The sequence below is a fragment of the Rhineura floridana genome, chromosome 10 (assembly GCF_030035675.1).
Source record: "Rhineura floridana isolate rRhiFlo1 chromosome 10, rRhiFlo1.hap2, whole genome shotgun sequence".
Classification (NCBI taxonomy): Eukaryota; Metazoa; Chordata; class Lepidosauria; order Squamata; family Rhineuridae; genus Rhineura; species Rhineura floridana.
In genome coordinates this window covers 87,433,251-87,452,827 of record NC_084489.1, presented here as the reverse complement: position 1 = coordinate 87,452,827, position 19,577 = coordinate 87,433,251, and the positions used below count along the sequence as shown (strand labels likewise).

Sequence of the window (19,577 nt, the reverse complement as noted above, 5' to 3'; positions counted from 1 at the left end):
GACTCCTGCCTGAAGCCCTGGAAAGCCACTGCTAGTTAGTGTATCATTATTATTAATTATTATTATCATTATTATATCCCGCCCTTCCTCCCAGCAGGAGCCCAGGGCGGCAAATAAAAGCACAAAAAAAACCCTTTAAAACATCATTAAAACAAACTTTAAAATATATTAAAACATCTTTAAAAACCTTTTTTTTAAAAAAGCTTTAAAATCATCTTTTAAAAAAAGAAAGAGGCTTAAAAACATACTAAAAAGCAATTCCAGCACAGACGCAGACTGGGATAGTGTAGACCACAGTTTGTCAACCTTGGATCCTCAGATGTTGTTGGACTACTACAACTCCCATCATCCCCTGCCAGCTTAGCTGCTGATCAGGGGATCATGGGAGTTGTAGTCCAACAACATTTGGGGACCTAAATGAAACATGCTGGTGTAGACTTGGTATAAGGCAGCTTCCTTTGATCCTATGGTCTGGAGGCAGCCGCTGGTGTGGAACGCTGAGGCTTGGGTGATGATGAGGAGTGCTCCTGATCAGGTCAGGCACCCTCCATGCCAGCCCTAAGGGACCTGAGACAGCTGCCTACCAGCCAGGAAAGACCGTCTCTCCTTCCACTGCCTGGTAAGGGCATTAAGACCAGCAAATGGTGCCTGGCTCCTTTTGCCACAGCCTGATGATGATTAGCTCGTGGCAGCACAGAGGCTGGCTTTTTTCACTGGTGGCAATCTTGCGGAATGCCCTCCTGCTGAAATACGAGAGGCCCCCATCGGTATTGGCATTCCGCCGGCTCTAGAAGACACACCTTGTTTAGGCAAGCATTTCTCAGATTTCCCGGCTTGAATCTCCTACTTCGACTGTTGTTGTAACAGCTTTAACTATTATGCTGTTTTAATGGGCTCGTTTATTGCAGATTTTAATTAAGGAAGTTTTAATGAAGTTGTTTTACTATGTATATCAATTATGGGTAGCTGAATTTTTATAACTGGTGTTACTCTTGTTGTTTTGCTGTCGGTTTTTATTGGTTTGTGAACTGCCTTGGCATTTCTTCTTGAAATGAAATGCAGTACGTAAATAATAAGAATAAGAATAATAGGAATAATAACAATAATAGTATAATTCCAGCCAGGCAAAAACCACTCAAGGAGAGTATGAATCAGGGCTTGAGAGGGGGAATGGCCTGGGGAAAGTAGCAAGTGCTAGACTGAGAGCCTGGAGGCTGTGTTTGGCTCCTAGACCTGGGGTTCACCTTCCCTGCTCTAGACAATAGGAAGGCATGAACACACCTTACATCCAGATGTTGGTTGCATGTCACCCAATCGTGCAAGAGGAACACAATGTAAAGTCTCTCTCTCTATATATATATATTAAAAATGTATTATTGCATTTATAGGCAGTGATTTTCTCTTCCCCCCCACTTTTATCCTCACAATAACGCTGTGAGGTAGGCTTGGTTGAGGGGCAGTGACTAGGTTCAAGGTCACCCAGTGAGCTATCATGGCTGAGTGGGAGACTTGAACCCTGGTCTCCCAGGTCCCAGTGCAGCACTCTAACCATTATACCACACTGCCTCTCTACGATGAAATTAAAAACGCCCACTCATGTTGCTGGGCTTCATTTGGCCTTCAGAGGATCCCTTAGGGGAAGGGCCATAGCACAGCGGTACAACATGCAAGTTGCATGTGGAAGGTCCCAGGTTCTGTTCCCCAATGGCATTTCCGGGCAGGGCTGGGAGAGGCCCCTGCCTGAACCCCGGGAGATCCGGTGACAGTCCTAGATGGACCAATGGCCCGACTTGGTGTAAGCCGTCTTCCTGTGTTCCAGAAGTGTTTCAGAAGCTGATGAGGGCCTTGCAACACTGACTCTCTTTTAGGGTCCTTCCACAGGGCAGTTTATTGTGGCCAGGGGTGAAGTTGTCCAGGGTCTCGGGTGGGGGAGTCTTAGACCCGTTACTTTTTTGGGAAAAGGGTCCCAATGTCTCCAACACCTTATGAGCCAATCAGCATGAAAGGGGAGTATGTGAACCACTGAGAAGAATCTTCTGACAGGCTTCCTTGTCCTTTCCTGTTGATAGGAACCAATCAAAATTAAAGGAGGTGAGTCAGCCACTGAGAAGACTCTTTTCAGTAGCAAACACTCTCCCGTCCATGTTTATTGGCTCCTAGGGATGTCTGTTGTTGTGGGAGAAGAATCAACAAGGATCTCATTCTTAATCCAGCAGCAAAAAAAAGGGGGGGGAACGGGGTTGCTGTGACTATCAAGAGAAGACTCTGCACTTCTGAACTTGCCACTATACTAATGATTGTGGGCTTGATGCTGCCACAGGCATCCTCATCAAAATGCTGTCCCATATTACTTCCCCATTTGATCTGGATGAACCGTTTCTGTAGAAAATCCAATACGTAAAAAGCCTGTAGTAAATCCAGATTAATTTGGGGAGAAGGGAATATATGGGATGGCCTTTTGATGACAACATCATGTGCCGCAAAACTTGCATGCATGTTGCAGCACTGAGTCTGCAGTAAACCACTGCGTGGAAGTGCCCTTATACTGTGCTTAGTAGTGCCATTCTCCCTGAAACCACGCCCAAAACAGAGAGGGAACACCTCTGACTGTGTACAGAGTTCTTTCCCTCCAACAATGTGCCCTCCATGGCACATTGCCACCCAAGCAGCTGCAGAGGGCTCCCTCAGAGGCCCCAGGATTCCTCACCTTATGGTAGAGGATCCCAGAAGGATCTCCCACATACATGCACCTGCAACATGGCCCCATGGGACCTCTTGGACAATGCGATGCTTTGGTGGCACTGCGGCAAATATTGTCCTTTCAAGCAGCCTCCTGGACTGCTTACAGAGTAAGGCTGGCTGCTACTTTTTCTCCCTGCTAAAAGCAGATCCCCCCCCCAATTGGAATGATCTCTGTGGGGGAAGGGAAACACATGGAAAGTGTTATGCTGGAAATGGAAGGGTAAATCTACATAAATTATGCAGGGATGTGGGAAACACGGCGTGTAGCCGAGGCCTGGGTTCCTGAAGGCCTCCTTTTCCTGGTGGATCTTTCCAGTAAAAATCCCAGGTGGACTGGGCATGCCAGACTAACTTTTTCCATGTGTATTTCTCAATGGGAACCTTTGCCATAGAGCTCAGTGACACAGCGCACGCTTTGCGTGCTGAAAGTTCAGTCCAGTTAAAATGGATTTGTGGCGCTAGCTGTGAGAAAGGCCTCAGCTTCAGACAGCATTGAGAGCTGCTGCAAGCCAGAGTCTGCCTAGTCCAGTGTCCTGTGCAAACAACCCCCAGCAACCGGCAGACCACACAATTCTACAGCTCTAGCGCAGCAGACTCTGGGGAACGCCCTGAATTCAAATCCATATGCAGTCAGGAAATCCAGCACTCACCATCCCTCAGCCTTGTCTACCTTGCAGGGTTGTTGCAAGGAGGAGACCTGGGCCTAATTAGGCTGGCCCAGGCCTCCCCATTTGGCCTATGAGGCCATTTTGGTCAAGTCATGCCCATCTGTCTTACAGGTAATGGTGTGGTAATGGGATTATTATTATTATTATTAATACTAATAATAAAATAACCATTATTATTATCATCAATGTATGTCCCACTCTTCCTTCCAAAGGAGCCCAGGGCAGCACACATCAATAACATTATTAAAAACAGTCTTCAGATTGTTCAAAACAACCACATTTTCTCAGCCCATGATTTCAAGGCTGCAGGGATCAGTATCTTTCAGCCATCAATTTAAGAATGTTCTTCAATTTCTCCTGGAAGTTAATAACGTAAAGATGCAGTTGGGCCAAAAGGAGGTCTGCAGGCCCTGAGGATCTGCTGATTGTTGGGGCTTGCAAAGCACTGTGCCTGCACAATTCAATTTTGGCCCACACAGGCAAAAACAGGCTGCCTGACACCAGGTGACTGACATGTGGGCGGGGCCTCCCACCTGTCAAACGTGATTTGCGCACACCCACAATTTTGCAGGGGGAAGGGGAGGAGAAAAAAGCATTATATCCACCACCCTTGGATGCCAATAAGTAAGTGGCCCCTGTGCCCCTCCGCAGATATAGCCTGCAGTTGGTTTGGACCTCACCAAATGTCACGGCTTTGCTCGTTTCGTTAGGCTTACCATAGAAGAAGTAGTTCCCAGGATGGACTTCGCTGAGTTGGGCCATCTCTGGCACCGGGTGGCTGCAGGATGGAGTGGAACCAATGCTAGACAGCGAGGGGGCCAGTCCTGCCAGCCTGGGAGAGATGGAGAAGGGCAGGGGGATAGATACGGAGACTGCAAAAGGGGAACTCTATCACTCTGGGCCACCTCAGAGCAAAGGAGAGCACCCTATGACCCCATCCGCTCCAGCCAGCACAGCCAGACTTAAATGAAAGAGTTTTACAGTGCTACACCAGTATAATGCTAATTAAAAAAAATGATTGGGGGGGGGAAGCCTTGGACGCCACAGTGAACCAACTTACTAAAATGGTGGTGATAAAAAAGAGTGTGTGCGTGTGTACATACACATATAGCATGATAGTGTTATAGCACTATAAACCTCTTTCATGTAAGTGATATTTCATTGTTATTTTAAAAAAATATATAGTTGGGAAAGCATTGTAGCATGAATCGAAAGATGAACTACAAAAATAAATGAGTAGAGTGATAAGATGGCACCCACCGCAAAGGTTGTTGCAATTCTGCGCTGAGTTTCAAATGGCCACTTCAGTGAACTGGACTTTTCTCTGAACCAACCATAGCAGCTAACTTTTCGCCCACCAGTATAGATAGAATATAGCGGGAGGGATAGATAGAAAACATGCAAGCCTCCCCATCATGTGAAACGTCAGTTGCAGCTTAGTGGATGAGCAATCATTTATTTGTTAGCGCCAGGAACACTGCTGTCTAAGGGCCCCTCCAGACTGGTGTTTTCCCCAGCTGTATTATGCAATGCGCCCTTGACTGGATAATAGTATATTGGTGCCGGAACCACACTGAACTGCCTGCACATCATTCCACTTCATTAGTTGTTCTGTGACGCTTCCTCAACGTCACTGCTTAATAGCACACTCTTGCACTATGCTGTAACTAAAGTGGGATCAAAAAAACCGTCTGGAACATTTATGGTATTAATAGTTACAAGATCTCAGCAGGATGTTATGAAACATCCTTGGACTGGAAATGAAGCACCTCTGCCTGAAACTTCTGCAGGCGCAAAAAAGTATTGAGAGTGGGATCATGCGCAACTCCCCTGGTGCCATCATGAGCACAAATTGTCATGAATGCACAATAAGAGGGGCCCTTCAGCAGTCTATCTTCAGGTTCAGGACCATCCATGATCCTGAATGGAGAGGTCTTGTGCAGGGCGCACCCCTGGCGATTTTAAGGAGCGTCCTGACATCATCGCAGAAAGGAGGAAAGGGAAGCATCGCAGAGACTTCAGCTCAGAAGATGCCTGGAGAGCATCAACAGGATTCAGCTTCAGGGAGCGATGGGCCATAAATAACAGGGCAACGGAGGCCGCTGGAATGCTGAGACGCTCCGGGCAGGAAGCCAACTCCTGCTCCCAGGCATCTCAGCACGCTGTTTCCTGACAGCTCCTTTTGGGCAAATGCCCACACACAAATTGTATTATCTTGATTGTGGTTTTCATCTGTTTTATGCTATTAGTCTTTTTGCCATTCTCAGCGACTGGTTTATAGAATCATAGAATAGTAGAGTTGGAAGGGGTCTATAAGGCCATCCAGTCCAACGCCCTGCTCAATGCAGGAATCCAAATCAAAGCATTCCCGACAGATGGCTGTCCAGCTGCCTCTTGAAGGCCTCCAGTGTTGGAGAGCCCACTACCTCTCTAGGTCATTGGTTCCATTGTCGTATGGCTCTAACAGTTAGGAAGTTTTTCCTGATGTCCAGTCGAAGTCTGGCTTCGTGCAACTTGAGCCCTTTATTCCATGTCCTGCACTCTGGGACGACCGAGAAGAGATCCCGGCTCTCCTCTGTGTGACAACCTTTCATGTACTTGAAGAGTGCTATCATATCTCCCCTCAGGTTCTGCATTCTTATCTTTCAGAGGCATAAGAGGAAAAAAAGTGGGACAGAAATCGAAAGCAGTTAAAGCGGGGGGGGCTGACCTTTTATGGGCTGGAGGGCCACATGCATCCTCGGCACATTCCAGCAGTGGGTGTGGCCATAAATGGGTGTGGTCACCCCATCCTCTCTTAAGGACACACACAGAGTCTCCGCTCATGAAATGATCAATCTGATGATCAGGGAAGGGGAAATTTCATCCTTATCAAGGCTCTGGTCTCTGCACAAGCCACTGTTGCATCTATTTTGCTGCTGCCACTAAAATCTGTGGGGTCTTGAGGGGGCCAAATTTTTTTTGCTTGTTTGGGTTAGAAGCCCCTCCATTAAAATACTTTTTTTGGCTGATTTTTACCTTTTTTTTTTTTAAAAAAAAGGTGATTGTTTTATTTATTTGTTCTGTGCCTTACTGAAAATAAGTACATCTTAGAACCCACCCTCACAATAGCCTAGTCCCCAGTAAGGTGGTCAAACGACACTGGTGCTACTTCAAACTGCCGGTGGCAGCTCACATGACCAGAGTGAGAAGGGCTGTTGCTCAGTGGCAGAACACCTGCTTTGCATGCAGAAGGTCTCAGATTCAATCCCTGGCATCTCCAAGAAGGGCTGGGAATGTCCCCTGCCTGAAATCCTGGACAGCCTCTGCTGGCAGTCAGCGTAGACAATATTACATGGCTTGACTAGGTATAAGGCAACTCCACGTGTATGAATCTATGGTTGCGCCATACAAACCATTCACATGGAAAACTAGCATGGCAGGGGAAAGGGCCCCAGCCTTGTCTTTTTCCTGAAGTGCTCACTTTCTCGCTGCATCTTGCTAAACAAAAAGGTCTTTGCTCACTGTGTAAAACCAGGAAAGGCTGTTTCTCTCTGCTGCAGAGGGCAGGAGTTTACCTGACAAACACCACCTGTCACTTGATGGCATCTCTCCTGGAAGGTTTGGAAGATCAGCTGCACACTCCCTGGGGTGGGCTGAGTTGTGCTTGTCCTTGAGAAAACACAACCTTGTCTTCTTCTCTGTGTTCGCTTTCCTCCATCCCCACCCTGAAGCCAGTCTGGCCCTGGGAGGAAGGAGGGGGGCATATTTCAAGGGCAACATCTGGCAGACATTCCTTGCTGGAAAGCGAGACAGTGGTCAGCAACAGCCAGAGAAAGAGCGACAGAGAAGCACACGGGGGGACATCCTGCACGCCCAGGCAAATATATTAACTCTCATGCCCTGATGTGGTCTCACAGCAGCAACGCAAAGATGCCCCCCCGCCTCTCCTCCCCCAACTCCCGGACAGCTCCTGCACGCACTGAAAATAAACAGCCTCCTTCCTCCCACGCCTTCCCCCAGACCGACCGGTGGTCATGTTAAAACACTCCAGGGGTGGTGCTAACAGCAAAACCTGATGGTGTTAACTTCGGGGGGGGGGGGGGAATCATTCGAATCTATTGGGCCTTTGGACGTCTGCAGGAAGGCAATCTGAGGCACAGAACACTAAACTTTCACTTAAAAGCAACAACTCACCAGCCCAAGGTTCTAGTCCTCAAGACTGTAATGTGAACGACAAATGCTATGGCTGTTTCTGCTTAAAAGGAAAAAGCCACGTAGGGCTTAACATAACCAATTCTTCTCCAATCTGGTGTTTTGAGCTATAACTCAATCAGCCCCAACCGCTTTCCTTCAGTCTTAGCTCCCCACATGGAAAATGGAACAACATTCCAGGGTTGTTTGGAATATAAAAAAGAGAGTCAATACGAGCTGCCTTGCTGAATCAGATCAAGGTTCCATCAAGTCCTAAAAACATAAGAAGAGCCAGCTGGATTAGGCCAACGGCCCATCTAGTCTAGCATCCTGAAAGCGAAATCTGAGCGTAACTGCACAGTCCCCACTTGTGGTTCCCAGTTGCATTCAGAGGCATCCTGCCTCTGACAGCAGAGGTAGAACATAGCCATTATGGCTAGTAGCCACTGATAGCCTCATCCTCCAAGAATTTGTAAAGGCCTCACTGACGGTTCCTCCTACAGCTGTAGCCCATTCCATGCCAACTCGTGGCAGGACCTTCTTTGTTATGGCACCCTGGATGTGGGATACCTTTCTGCTGGAGATTTGTTTATCCCCCTCACTGATACCTTTTTGAATGATGAGATGGTTGGTCTGAACCGCACACTACACTGACATTTTTGTGGAAAGATCTGTAGGTTTAGATAATGTGGTTTTGATCTAGTATTTAAAATGGGGAAGGGCCGTGGCTCAGTGGCCCACGCTGGAGCTCCCAGCTTCAATCTCTGGTGTCTCCAGATACGCTTGGGAGACAGCCCTGCCTGAAATCTTGGTGCTGCCAGTCAGTGTAGACACTACTGAACGAGATGGACCTTGCTTTGGTCCTGTATTTTATTCTGTAGGAACTTGCGTTGAAAGGCAACCTGAAAATATAATCAATAAATAAATTTAAAAACTGTTTTGTTTTTCCTTAAGGGGAAAAAAAAGCAAGCAGGGAATACTTGCCCAGGGCCTGGAAGCAGTAAAGATTCCCCCTCCAAGATAGTGTTTATGGCTTTCCGTTGCCTCTCCAATGAATCACACAATTCAAGCATCAGCTCTGGGAACGTTTGGAGAGGATTTCTAATCCAGCCCCCCTCTACTTTGCAGCTAAGCGCTAACCCTTTCCCAACCCTTCGCTCCTGGGTGTGAACCGAGATCTGGCTTTGTGTGTGGGGGGCAGGCCCTCAAAGGATTGAAAGGGGGCGGGAAGTCAGGGGAATGTTGCCTTGCCAAACATCAGCTGCACCCTTGTGCCGGCTTTGAAGAGGCAGCTTCAAAGGCAAAAGAGCTCACCTGAAGGCCAGGGAGGGACTTTCTTTACTTCTCAGAGCCTCCGAAGCGACACCTTTGCCCTCCCACTAGGAAACCATCTCAGGAAGCAGGGAATCCTGTAATATTACGCTGGGTCATAAAAGCAAGCCAGAGATCTACATTTATGGCCTTTTAACCGGAATAGGACATGAAGGGCAGCACTGGGGTGCCATGGTCATTTGGATTAACAAAAGGGGGTGGGGTAGGGAACTGCCCCAGACTTCCTAACATGATGGGATGGCAGCACAATGCAGAATTAACCTGTGGGATCCACTGCCACAGGATGCCACGTCAGCCACTGGCTTGTTGTTGTTCTGTGCCTTCAAGTCTATTACGACTTATGGCGACCCTATGAATCAGCGACCTCCAAGAGCATCTGTCGTAAACCACCCTGTTCAGATCTTGTAAGTTCAGGCTTCCTTTATGGAATCCATCCATCTCTTGTTTGGCCTTCCTCTCTTTCTACTCCTTTCTGTTTTCCCCAGTATTGCCTTTTCTAATGAATCATGACTCATTATGTGTCCAAAGTAGGATGATGTCAGCTTCATCGTTTTAGCTTCTAGTGGCTTGACGTGCCTTTAAAAGGGGATTCGAAAAAGAAATGGATGTCTCAACGATGTCTGTTTAGCTATGATGGTTTTTGTGGAGCCTCCATGTTCAGAAACAGTGTACCCTCTCAGGTAGCAGAAGTGGGGAGAAAGCCACCTGAAAAAAGGGGGGTTGCCTTTGAGTTTCGGGGGGGGCTCTGGTTGGCTACTGGACAGAGGAAGCAGACTGCAGGGCAAGGTGGACCTTTGGTCTGAACCAGGGGGCTCTCCTTATGGATTGTGGTGGCAGTGGTGGTGATGGAGGAACATATTTCCTGATCTTGAGGGAGCAGATGACACACTGTGAACAGCAGCAGCCAAGAAAATGGAAGCCTTTTTCCTAACTGATGTTCAAAATCCAGAAAAGGGAGATTTTAGAGGTCCCCCCTTAGACCCTCCCAGTGCCTCCATATTGGAAGCTCCCGGCCTATCTCTGGTGCCTGATCCTTGCTTGAATACATCTGTGCATTCAGCTCTCATCCCCAAAATGTGTGGAAAAAGCAAAATCTATTGAAAGTGGCTGCTTTTGATTTACACAATCAGATTTTGCCTGGACAGACAACAGCTAGTTTGTGTGTTTGTTTTTAAATTAATTGAGATAAACTTTGTCGAACCTGAGCTGCTCACCGGCTCAGATTTGAAGCTTAAATTTAGATTTATAGTGTACAGTTAAATATGTTTTTAACAATGTTTATGCAATTTTACTAATGTGTTTCTTTTTTACTGCAAAATCGCTTCAGAATGTTTCTGCTTGTCATTTTTTCAAGTGTGCCACACCCAGCTCCCCAGTCTGATGCCCTCTAGATGCTGTTGGACTACAAATCCCATCAGCCCCAGACAGCACAACCAGTGGCGGCCGGTGGCTCCATGTCAGTGGGGCAGTGGAGTCCACTCCAGGTTTTAGTCCACACTTTCAAGGAGCTGTCCAAGGTGCTGAAGTCCTTGGAGCCGCCAGCCGCCACTGAGCAGAACCAATAGTCATGAAGGGAGTTGTAATTGTTTGTTTGTTTATTAAATTTATATTCTGCCCCTCCTCCCACAAGGAGCCCAGGGTAGCAAAGACACTAAAAGCACCTTAGAACATCTTAAAAACAAAAGACTTTAAAACATGTCAAAACATATTTCAAAATATATTAAAACAAAACATCTTAAAAAAATCTTAAAAAGCGATTCCAACACAGAGGCAAACTGCTAAGTGCTCTACTTAAAAGGCTTGTTGAAAGAGGAAGGTCTTCAATTTACTTCGAAAAGATAACAGAGAGAGTGCCTGTCTAATATGTCAGAGAAGGGAGTTTTGTAGTACAAAACATCCAGAGAGCACAAGATAGGGGGCGGCTGGAGCACATGGGCCAATCCAGAGCAGCACTGTCTACTCTGACAGGCAGCAGCTCTCCAGGGTGTTGCCTAGAGAGGAGTCTTCCCCCATCACCTTCTACCAGATTCACTTAAGAGGTCTTTACATTCAAGCGGTATATACATTTTGTTAAATAAATAAATATAAATGAAGTCTGATCCTTCCGCCTGCAGACACAGGGGAACTGGATCTAAGACTGTCTGCATGGAGATGTAGTTCCCCCTCCTGCCTTGTCTCTGGGAGGCCCCTTTCTTGGATCGGTACGGAACCACTGAAGTTAGCTATGAGAGGGAAAGATACAAAACATAAGGCCCACTGTCACCTGAGTGAGATGGGGGGAAGGACAACAACACCCTGTCAATGTCTTTTGTCAAACTGGTTTTACAAAATCTCCACAAGTGCTTCGACTTTTACTTGCCCCGATCTTGAAAAACTCTTGCCCTGTTGCTCTGATAGCAGCCCAGGCAGAATCCTGCCTCTCTTACTTCACCAGGACTTCAGGATCTAATCCATTTTTTTTTTTTAAAAAAGGGCAATTCAGTGCAGAGCTGGCTAGAGATCTCTAAGAGGGTAAAGCAGCCCCTGTCGACTAATATCCCCCTGCAATTTTGCATTTTTTTCAGACTTCTGAGTCAGAGTTGATGGCTTTGAATGACCCCCTCCCCCACCTTCCTTCCTGCTTCATCATGCCGAAAATGGGAAGGGGGGGTGGACTCTGCAAGACAGCTCATGGCTCCATTTACAGGGGATGGCGTGTTGCTGAACACAGCTGGGGGGAAAAGAAATGGGATTTATTTCCTAGCCAGCTCGCTTCATCTTTTCCTCCTCCAACGATATATGTCAATGCCACCACAAAATGGAAGAATTTTTTTTTTGCCCCTTAAAACTGTTTTGTTTAAATAAGAAAAGAGCCTCTTCCCCTCCCCTTCCCTTTCAGCTCGCCTTGCCTCTTTGGATAAGAGAGTCCTTATTGCATCTGCTTAGGAGGTAGCTGTAAGTGAAGTTGTGAACAGCAGCAGATGTGCACCCTTCCCCGGAACGCACAAGTGACGCAGGCATCATTTTTGAACAAGTCAAGCGCTTGCATTGACCCAGCAAGAACCTAGACAGCTGCCTCTCAGCCAGTGAGACCACTGGCCTACCCAGCTCAGTGTTATCTACCTGGTTTCAGAAAGGAAGTCTCTCCCAGTCCTACTTGGAGATGCCTGAGATTGAAGCTGGACCTTCTCCCTGCAGAGCAGATGCTTTACCACTGAGCTATGACCCTTTCCCAAACCTGCTTATGTGAATGAAATCCTGTGACACAGAAGATCACAGAAGTATGAGTGGTGTGGAGAAGCAGGGAGGGAGGGTTTTCCCCCCTTCTATCATAACAGCAAAATTTAGGTTGTGCGACTCTGTTGTTTTACCATCTTAGAACTCAAAGAATCTCTTTCTCTTGCTCTTTTTAAAAAAGTCAAGTTTCTAGACAACGTTATTGTAAGCAGAGGCTGGAAAAGATATTGCAAAGATATCCAAAATCAATATGCCAAGGAGGCCAATTAAAATACCCCCCATGCTTAACTTCCACTACTTAAAAAGCAGCCTGCTTAAAAAACATCTATACTCTACAACCTTAAAACAAATTTTAACTGGTGTGATTCTCCCTGGTCCCTTAAGAACTGTAATTCTATGAGGGGCTGGTGATTGCCTATATCCTGTCCCAAACTTAGTCTGCAAACCTATGTATACTTACCTGGGAGTAAGCCCCACTGAACACAGTGGTATCTACTTCTGACTAAAAGTTCATACAACTATACTGTTTAAATTCCCAAGAGTCCTTGACAGCTAAAGGGTGGTATGCAACTAAGCCCTACTCAGAGTAGACCTGGTAACACTAAGGAGTCTAAGTATGTCATGTCCATTAATTTTAATGGATCTACTCTGAGTAGGACTAGCATTGAATGCCCCCCATAGATATTAGAACATGAAAAACAAATTCAAAATGAAGAAGCTAACAATTAAATTTTCTTGATGATAAAACAACCTGGAGTATATTTTCCAGTATTCTACAGAGCAAGACTGCCAGAAAGTAATGATATCACTATATTATTTCTCTAGGTCCAGTTAATACTGTTACTTTAACTGGTTTCAGCTCAGCCAGTTTAAAGCCATTACATTTGTACTGTGGGATACGGCTTAAGCAAAGGCATTAAAAGTGTTTGAGAGCTGATTTAAGCTTATCCCATTTGTGGTCCTCAACTGCAGACTCAACAAAGGGCTCCTTCCAGACATCCTTTGTCTTGTGCATTCATGATGATTTGTGCTCATTCTGGTGTCACATGTGATCCCACTTTCAACACTGTTTGCACTTGCAAAAATTTCAGGGCAGACATATTTCTTTATCTCCAGTCAGTGCATGAGCGATTACTTCCTGCTGAAATCCTGTAACTTTTTACACCACAAATGTTCTGGTTCATTTTTTGTCCTACTTTTGTTGCACTATAGTGCAAGAGTACCCCTCTAGAAAGCCATGATGCAGTAACACTGGGGAAGGGTCATGAAGAGGAGCGATGTGTGGATGGTCCAGTATAAATCCATCACTAATGCACAATTATTGTATCAATAACATCCGGGAGAAAACACCCACCCACACCCAAACCTGAAGAGGCCCAAAATCTGTATGAAGATCTGAATGAATTTTATTCTGCTTTTGGAAATGAAAGACAGGCCACGCAAGAGTTGAGTTTGTGAGAAGAACACCAAGCACCTTGCAACATGGCTCTGGTCCTTTGCAAAGGATTGCAAAGGAGCACAGTTGCATTGCAAAGCACTTTGCTTGGGCTCTACTGAGTGGTATAAAGACCTGGCCTGCTTGCTTGGCTCTTAAGGATAACTGTAGGCAGGATGGGCTGGCCCCGGAAAGCGACCATTTAAGGTCATTTACTTTATGCCTGGTGAGGTCAAATGAATTCTTCTTCAGAGCAGAATGTGAGGGCTGAGATCTAGACAGTTCTGGCTTTTGTTTTTTTGAGTCCTTGTCTTTCTTTGGGAAATTAATACAAAAAGGGAAGTTTTAGATTGCATGGATCAGAAGCAAATGTACAACAGCCAGGCTCTCTGATCCAAAGACCGAAGACACTCCCCCTTCCATCCGTCCAAGTTCTAGTTCCCATCTGGCTGCGCCCTGTCGCTCACATCAAAGGCTCAACGTTCCAAAGTCTCTGAAAGGAGATCCATTTTGTAGCGGCATTGCTTGCTCTCTCTGTCTGCTTTGCATGTGGTGGGTGATTAAAGGCCTGGAAAGAATTGTACCCCCCCTTCCCTCCTCTCCCCAACCTCCGCCATCCTTTCCCTTTGCCCCTAACTTTGTGCCACTTCCTGTCTGCAACTAATTTGAACATCCACAGAAACATCTGAGAGAAATTTGCCCCAATGAAACAGGAAAGCCTCTCTCCCTTCCTCCGTCCCTCCCTCTCTCTCTCACACAGAGAGAGAGAGGGGGGGGGGCTCCTATCTAGTCAAGGGCCATGAGGGCCCTTTGATGCTGACATCTCACTGCCCCCTAGTGACCACTTGGGAGAAAGCACACAAATGCATCCATTAAAAAGAGAAAATACCACAATTCTGATAAGAAATGCAATCAATCAGACATCAGATAAGATAACAGGGATGTTAATTGTTAACCTTCCAGATGTGGCAAATAATGGCTTAAAGGGCCCTTGAAATTGCCCGTGTCAACTTGGCACCTTTTGTTCTTTCCAGAAGTGGGCATGTTGTTGACAGCCTAGTTCTAACCATGCAATGGACCTTACTTCCAGATAAGCGGGTGTAAGGTTTGCAGCCCAAGAAGACTAATCTTGTCTGGGTCTTTTTATTCCCTAAATAAGTGGTGTAGAATTTATTATTACTGTATCATACAAGAGATTTTACAGTTCTTGGAGATACAAATAGAAAAAAATCAACAGACACAGGACACATCCGCATGTCACACTAAACTATGATTTAGTGAGATGTGCATGAGCAAGGAGTTGCTATGGGTCTTGGGCTTACACATTCTCTCTCTGCCCTCTTCTCCCACAGGAGGAAGATTTCTGCCATTTTTTCCCTCTTAAAGTCAGCTTGCCATATTGCCTGGATGATTTATCCCTAACTCTAGTCAATTTCAAAACAAGGCAACTTCAAACCAGGGTTTATGAAGGTACCTTGTTTAAACTAACCATAGTTAGTGATAAACCATGGTCCTTGGTCTGGACGACACAACCGGGCGACTTTTAATTTCACTTTCCTTTAATAAAATAATAATAATAATAAAATTTTATTTATGAGTCGCCTGTCTGGCTGAATTAACGGTCACTCTAGGCGACGTACATTGACACAATAAAATACAATATAAAACCAGAAAACCACATTCAATATTTAAAGTAAACAGCATTAAAAGCTAACCCATCTCAGAAATCCCATAGGCCAGCCTGAACAGCCAGGTCTTCAAGGCCCGGCGGAAACCTATCAGGGTTTCTCTTCCGGGCCACAGGGTTGTTAGCACAGATTAAAAGTGGGTGGGTGAGAACCACAGCTTTTGGCTAGTTGGAGGAAGAGCAAGATTAAAAGAAATAAACAAAATACAGAATCCTGACACCATACAAGATCCTGACACTCTACAAGCCTGTCCTCCCGGTTTTGGTAAATAAGAGGACACCTACTCGTGTTAGTCTGGTCTACTCTGTGTATGAACTTCGGTCTGTGTTTCACTGAAGTCAGGCAAGATGGGCTGCCTTTTAACTTTGTAAATGAGATGGTATGTGTACATAAGTACCCAAGAAGAGCCTGCTGGATGAGGTCCATGGCCCAGCATGGCCCAGCATGCGGCCAACCAGACACCTGTGGGAAACCCGAAAGCAGGACCTGAGTGCAAGAGCAGCACTCGCCCCACTTGTGATTCCCAGCAACTGTTATTCAAGGACATGCTGTCTCCTACAGTGGAGGTAAAACATAGCCATCGTGTGTGTTTTCACTGAAACATCCAGCATGAACGGGAAAAGTCTTTCGGGCAGAGCCAGCCAACGTGGTGCTCTCCAAAGGTTGCTGGACTAAAACTCCCCTCATCCCTGACCCATTGGCCATGCTGGCTTGGACTGATAAGAGTTGGGAGTCCAACATCTGGGAGCACCACACTGGCTATCCCTGCACTAGGGCAGCCTTCCCCAACATGGTGCCCTCCAGATGTTTTGGGCTGCAACCTTGATCAGATGCAACATCATACAGTCGTGCTGGCTGAGACTGTTGGGAGTTGGCGTCCAACGACATCTGGAGGGCACCAGATCCCTCCTGCACACTCTTTAATTGGCAGATCAGGAGGTCATCTGGTGGAACGATGAACTAGCGGCTGGTTCAAGGTGGATGCAAAGGGGGACTTCTTCAGGCTACACATCACTAGGCTGCAGGATTCGTTTCCATGTCAGGCTGCAGCTCAAGGCTTTTGAAAAGATCAGATGAATTAATAGGGCATAAGTCCTATCAGAGGTTTAATGGCTGCCATGAAATAAACAGTGAGGGGCAGCAGTGGGCTTGAACTGGGGGGATCAGGCAGCAGGGCCCAGATGCTGTACTCTGAGAGACCAGAGGAAATGGCTTACCTAAGCCTTGTGGCTCTACAGCGTCACCTTGATCGTGGTAGGATGAGGGATTGTGGCTTGTAGGCCCAGCAGGATCAAGTGACCTGGGAAGTCAATAGGGCAGTGTTCCTCCTCAATCTTCAATAAATAAACAAACAAGCTACCAATCTGTTATAAGGCCATGTCAAGGTTCTGATGTTCATATAAAACCGTGAATGACTTAGGTTCCAAATACTTGAAGGAGTGTCTCCCAGTATCCACCAGAACCAGGTTTTAGGACCTGCTTGGAATGCCCTGCCACACGGTCCTGCTAATGGGCATAGCCTGTTGTACAGTGATGCAGGGCTTTCTTGGTGGTGGCTCCCTGACTATGGAATTCCCTCCCCCTGTTGGGCATCCTTGGTATTTCTGTTTTCAGTGTCATTTGAAAAGACTATGGGACAGAATGAAGTCTTCAAGGTTAATGTAATCGGGCTTTTTTGATGTTTTGATGGGTTGGTGACGTGTGGTTTAAAACGGAATAGTTGCGTCGAGTTTTTATTGTAATTTTGTAAACTGCTCTGAACTTCTTATTGAAGAACAGTGATTTAAAAATTTGAGTCAATAAATAGATAAAACAAAATAATATATATTTTTAAAGAGGTAGTTTAGAGGCAGTGTGCCTTCGACTCTTGGGGACAAAAAAATGAACTTAATGTCTCCATTAAGTCCTGCTTGTTGGTTGGCCACTGTTGCAGAACACTGGGTTAAATGGATCTTTGGACTGATTCAGCAAAGGCAGCTCCTGTATCCTTCCATTGAGTTGGTTTATTTTTAACTGTTTTTAATTATATGTTTTTAAATTGTTGGGACCTTTGGGTAAAAGGCGGGTAATAAATTCTGATGATGATGATGATAATAAATGAGATATAAAGACTGCAAAGCAGGTAAAGCAGGAAACTTGGTTTAAACACACTCACTTGTCCATGAACTTCAGGGTCAACATGGTAGTGGTCCGAGCAACAGACTGGATTTCAGACACCCTGTGGCAGTTGTAGGAATTGCCACAGTGCGCATATATCCCCACCAGCTCAGTGGTTCCTTCCGCAATCGCCTTCGCTAGCTCGAGGGCAGCTGGATCAGAATGCATCAGGCCGGCTGAAAATAAAACAGAGGAAGGGATGGAAGTGCCCCAGCCCAGAGCCTATTGCCAATGGTGGCTGGTACCCCTTGAGATGGATAGGGCAGAAAGCAAGGAACCCAAACAGTAGGTGGTGCCAGAGCAAATGACAGGCAGAGCCAATCTATTCTGGTTTTGCCTCCCTCCTCCTCCTTGCAGAGTCCTACAAAGGTCCTACAACACCGAGGAGGAAGCTGGCAGCCAGAGCCAAGCCCTGGGCTGGTTGTAAGTCAGGCAGGCAGGCAGGCGGGGGCTGGTTAAGGGCAGGCTGACTTTGATGGGGCCCAAGGAACGTGCTTGCTGAAAATAAAATGCCGGTGGACCATTTAGAGTCTGATTTTGCAACAAAGTTCTTGTGCTCACTTCAAACTCATTATGTCTCTTAATTAAAAAAGAAAAGGAAGCAAGGAGAAGGGTGGAGCACGTGATTTGCATGCAAAAGCTCCCAGGTTCAACCCCCGGCATCATCAGATAGGCTTGGAAAAGGTTTCTGCCCAAAACTCTGGAGAGCGGCTGCCAGACAGTGTTGACAACACTGGGCCAGATGGAGCAGTAGTCTGACTCGGTATAAGACAGCCCTTTTATTCCAAACCATGTAGACTAGAACCTAACTTTATTTTGAGGGGAAAGGACATAGCTCAGTCGTGGAGCAACTTCTTTGCATGCAAAAGGTCCCAGGTTCAGTTGGTTCTGGTGAAAAGGATATCAGGTAGCAGGTGGTGAAAAGGCCCTTTGCCTGAGACACTCAAGAGAGCTGCTGCCGGTCAGAAAAGACAATACTGAGCTAGATGGGCAAACTGTCCTGACTGGACATAAGGCTGCTTCCTATGTTCTTAACAGGCCCAGCCAAGTCAGGAAGCCTACTCAAACCACTCCTAAACAGTAGGTTTCAGGATGAAGCCTTAAAGAAACAGTACTAGCCAGCCACAACTATGATACAGTAGGGCCCCGCTTATACAGCAGGTTAGGGACCAGATCACTGCCGTAAAGCGAAAATCGCCGTAAAGTGGAGCATCAATCAGCTGTAGTGCGAGAGCTCCTCCCTCAACAGCTGATCAATGTTCTGCTGTTCTCTGACGCCTTTCTCGCACGCCTGTTTGCCGCCACCGCCTCATTTAAGCACTCACCAGCCCTCCCAAGCCTCCCTCACTTTCCCCACCACCACTCACACCCTCTGCCTATTCGTTCGCACGCTGTTCCTTCCTTTAACTACAACTCCTATCAGCCCAACTGTGGGAGGAACGCTCTGATGACACGCTCAGAGCGTCGGGCACCATCAATTGCGTCTTTGCGGTATGACTGGAAATCGCCGCAAAAGCGGAACAAGCGCCGCAAATACGGGACAGGGTTACAATATAAAAATGCTGCATAAACGACGCACCATAAAGCGAAGTGCCGTAAAGTGGGGCCCTACTGTAGTGGGGAATCCCTGGTACAATTCTGGAGCAGATGATAAAGTGGCCAATCTGTAAGGGCCTTGAAAACAATGAAATGATTACTAGAAGCCAACATGGATTTGTCAAGAACAAATCCTGCCAGACTGATCTTATCTCATGTTTTGATTGGGTAACCTCCCTGGTAGACTGTGGGAATGCTGTGGACATAATATATCTTGACTTCAGCAAAGGCTTTGACAAAGTGCTCCATGATATTCTGATTAGCAAGCTAGCTAAATGTGGGCTGGATGGAACAACTATCAGGTGGATCCACAACTGGCTACCAAATCATACTCAGAGTGGTTATCAATGGTTCCTTCTCAAACTGGGGGGAGGTAACAAGCCTGGTACTGCAGGGCTCAGTTCTGGGCCTAGTGCTCTTCATCATTTTTATTAATGACTTGGATGAGGAGGTGCTGGGTAAGTTTATCAGATTTGCAGACAATACAAAACTGGGAGGAATAGCCAATACCTTGGAAGACAGAAACAAAATTCAAAGGGATCTTGATAGGCTGGAGCACTGGGCGGAAAA

At 46.4% G+C, this 19,577-nt stretch overlaps 1 protein-coding gene across 3 annotated transcripts in view; it reads right to left on the bottom strand.

Moving 5' to 3' along the window:
- The window catches only part of LOC133365399 (D-serine dehydratase-like), a 37,111-nt gene that overhangs the window by 6,520 nt on the left and 11,014 nt on the right, over positions 1-19,577 (bottom strand). For all 3 annotated transcript variants that reach the window (XM_061587228.1, XM_061587227.1, XM_061587229.1), the window contains 2 exons: positions 17,410-17,587; positions 4,127-4,242 (listed from right to left, as the gene is read on the bottom strand). In XM_061587228.1, coding sequence (XP_061443212.1) covers positions 4,127-4,242; positions 17,410-17,587 — 294 coding nt within the window. The remainder of the gene's footprint in view (positions 1-4,126; positions 4,243-17,409; positions 17,588-19,577) is intronic.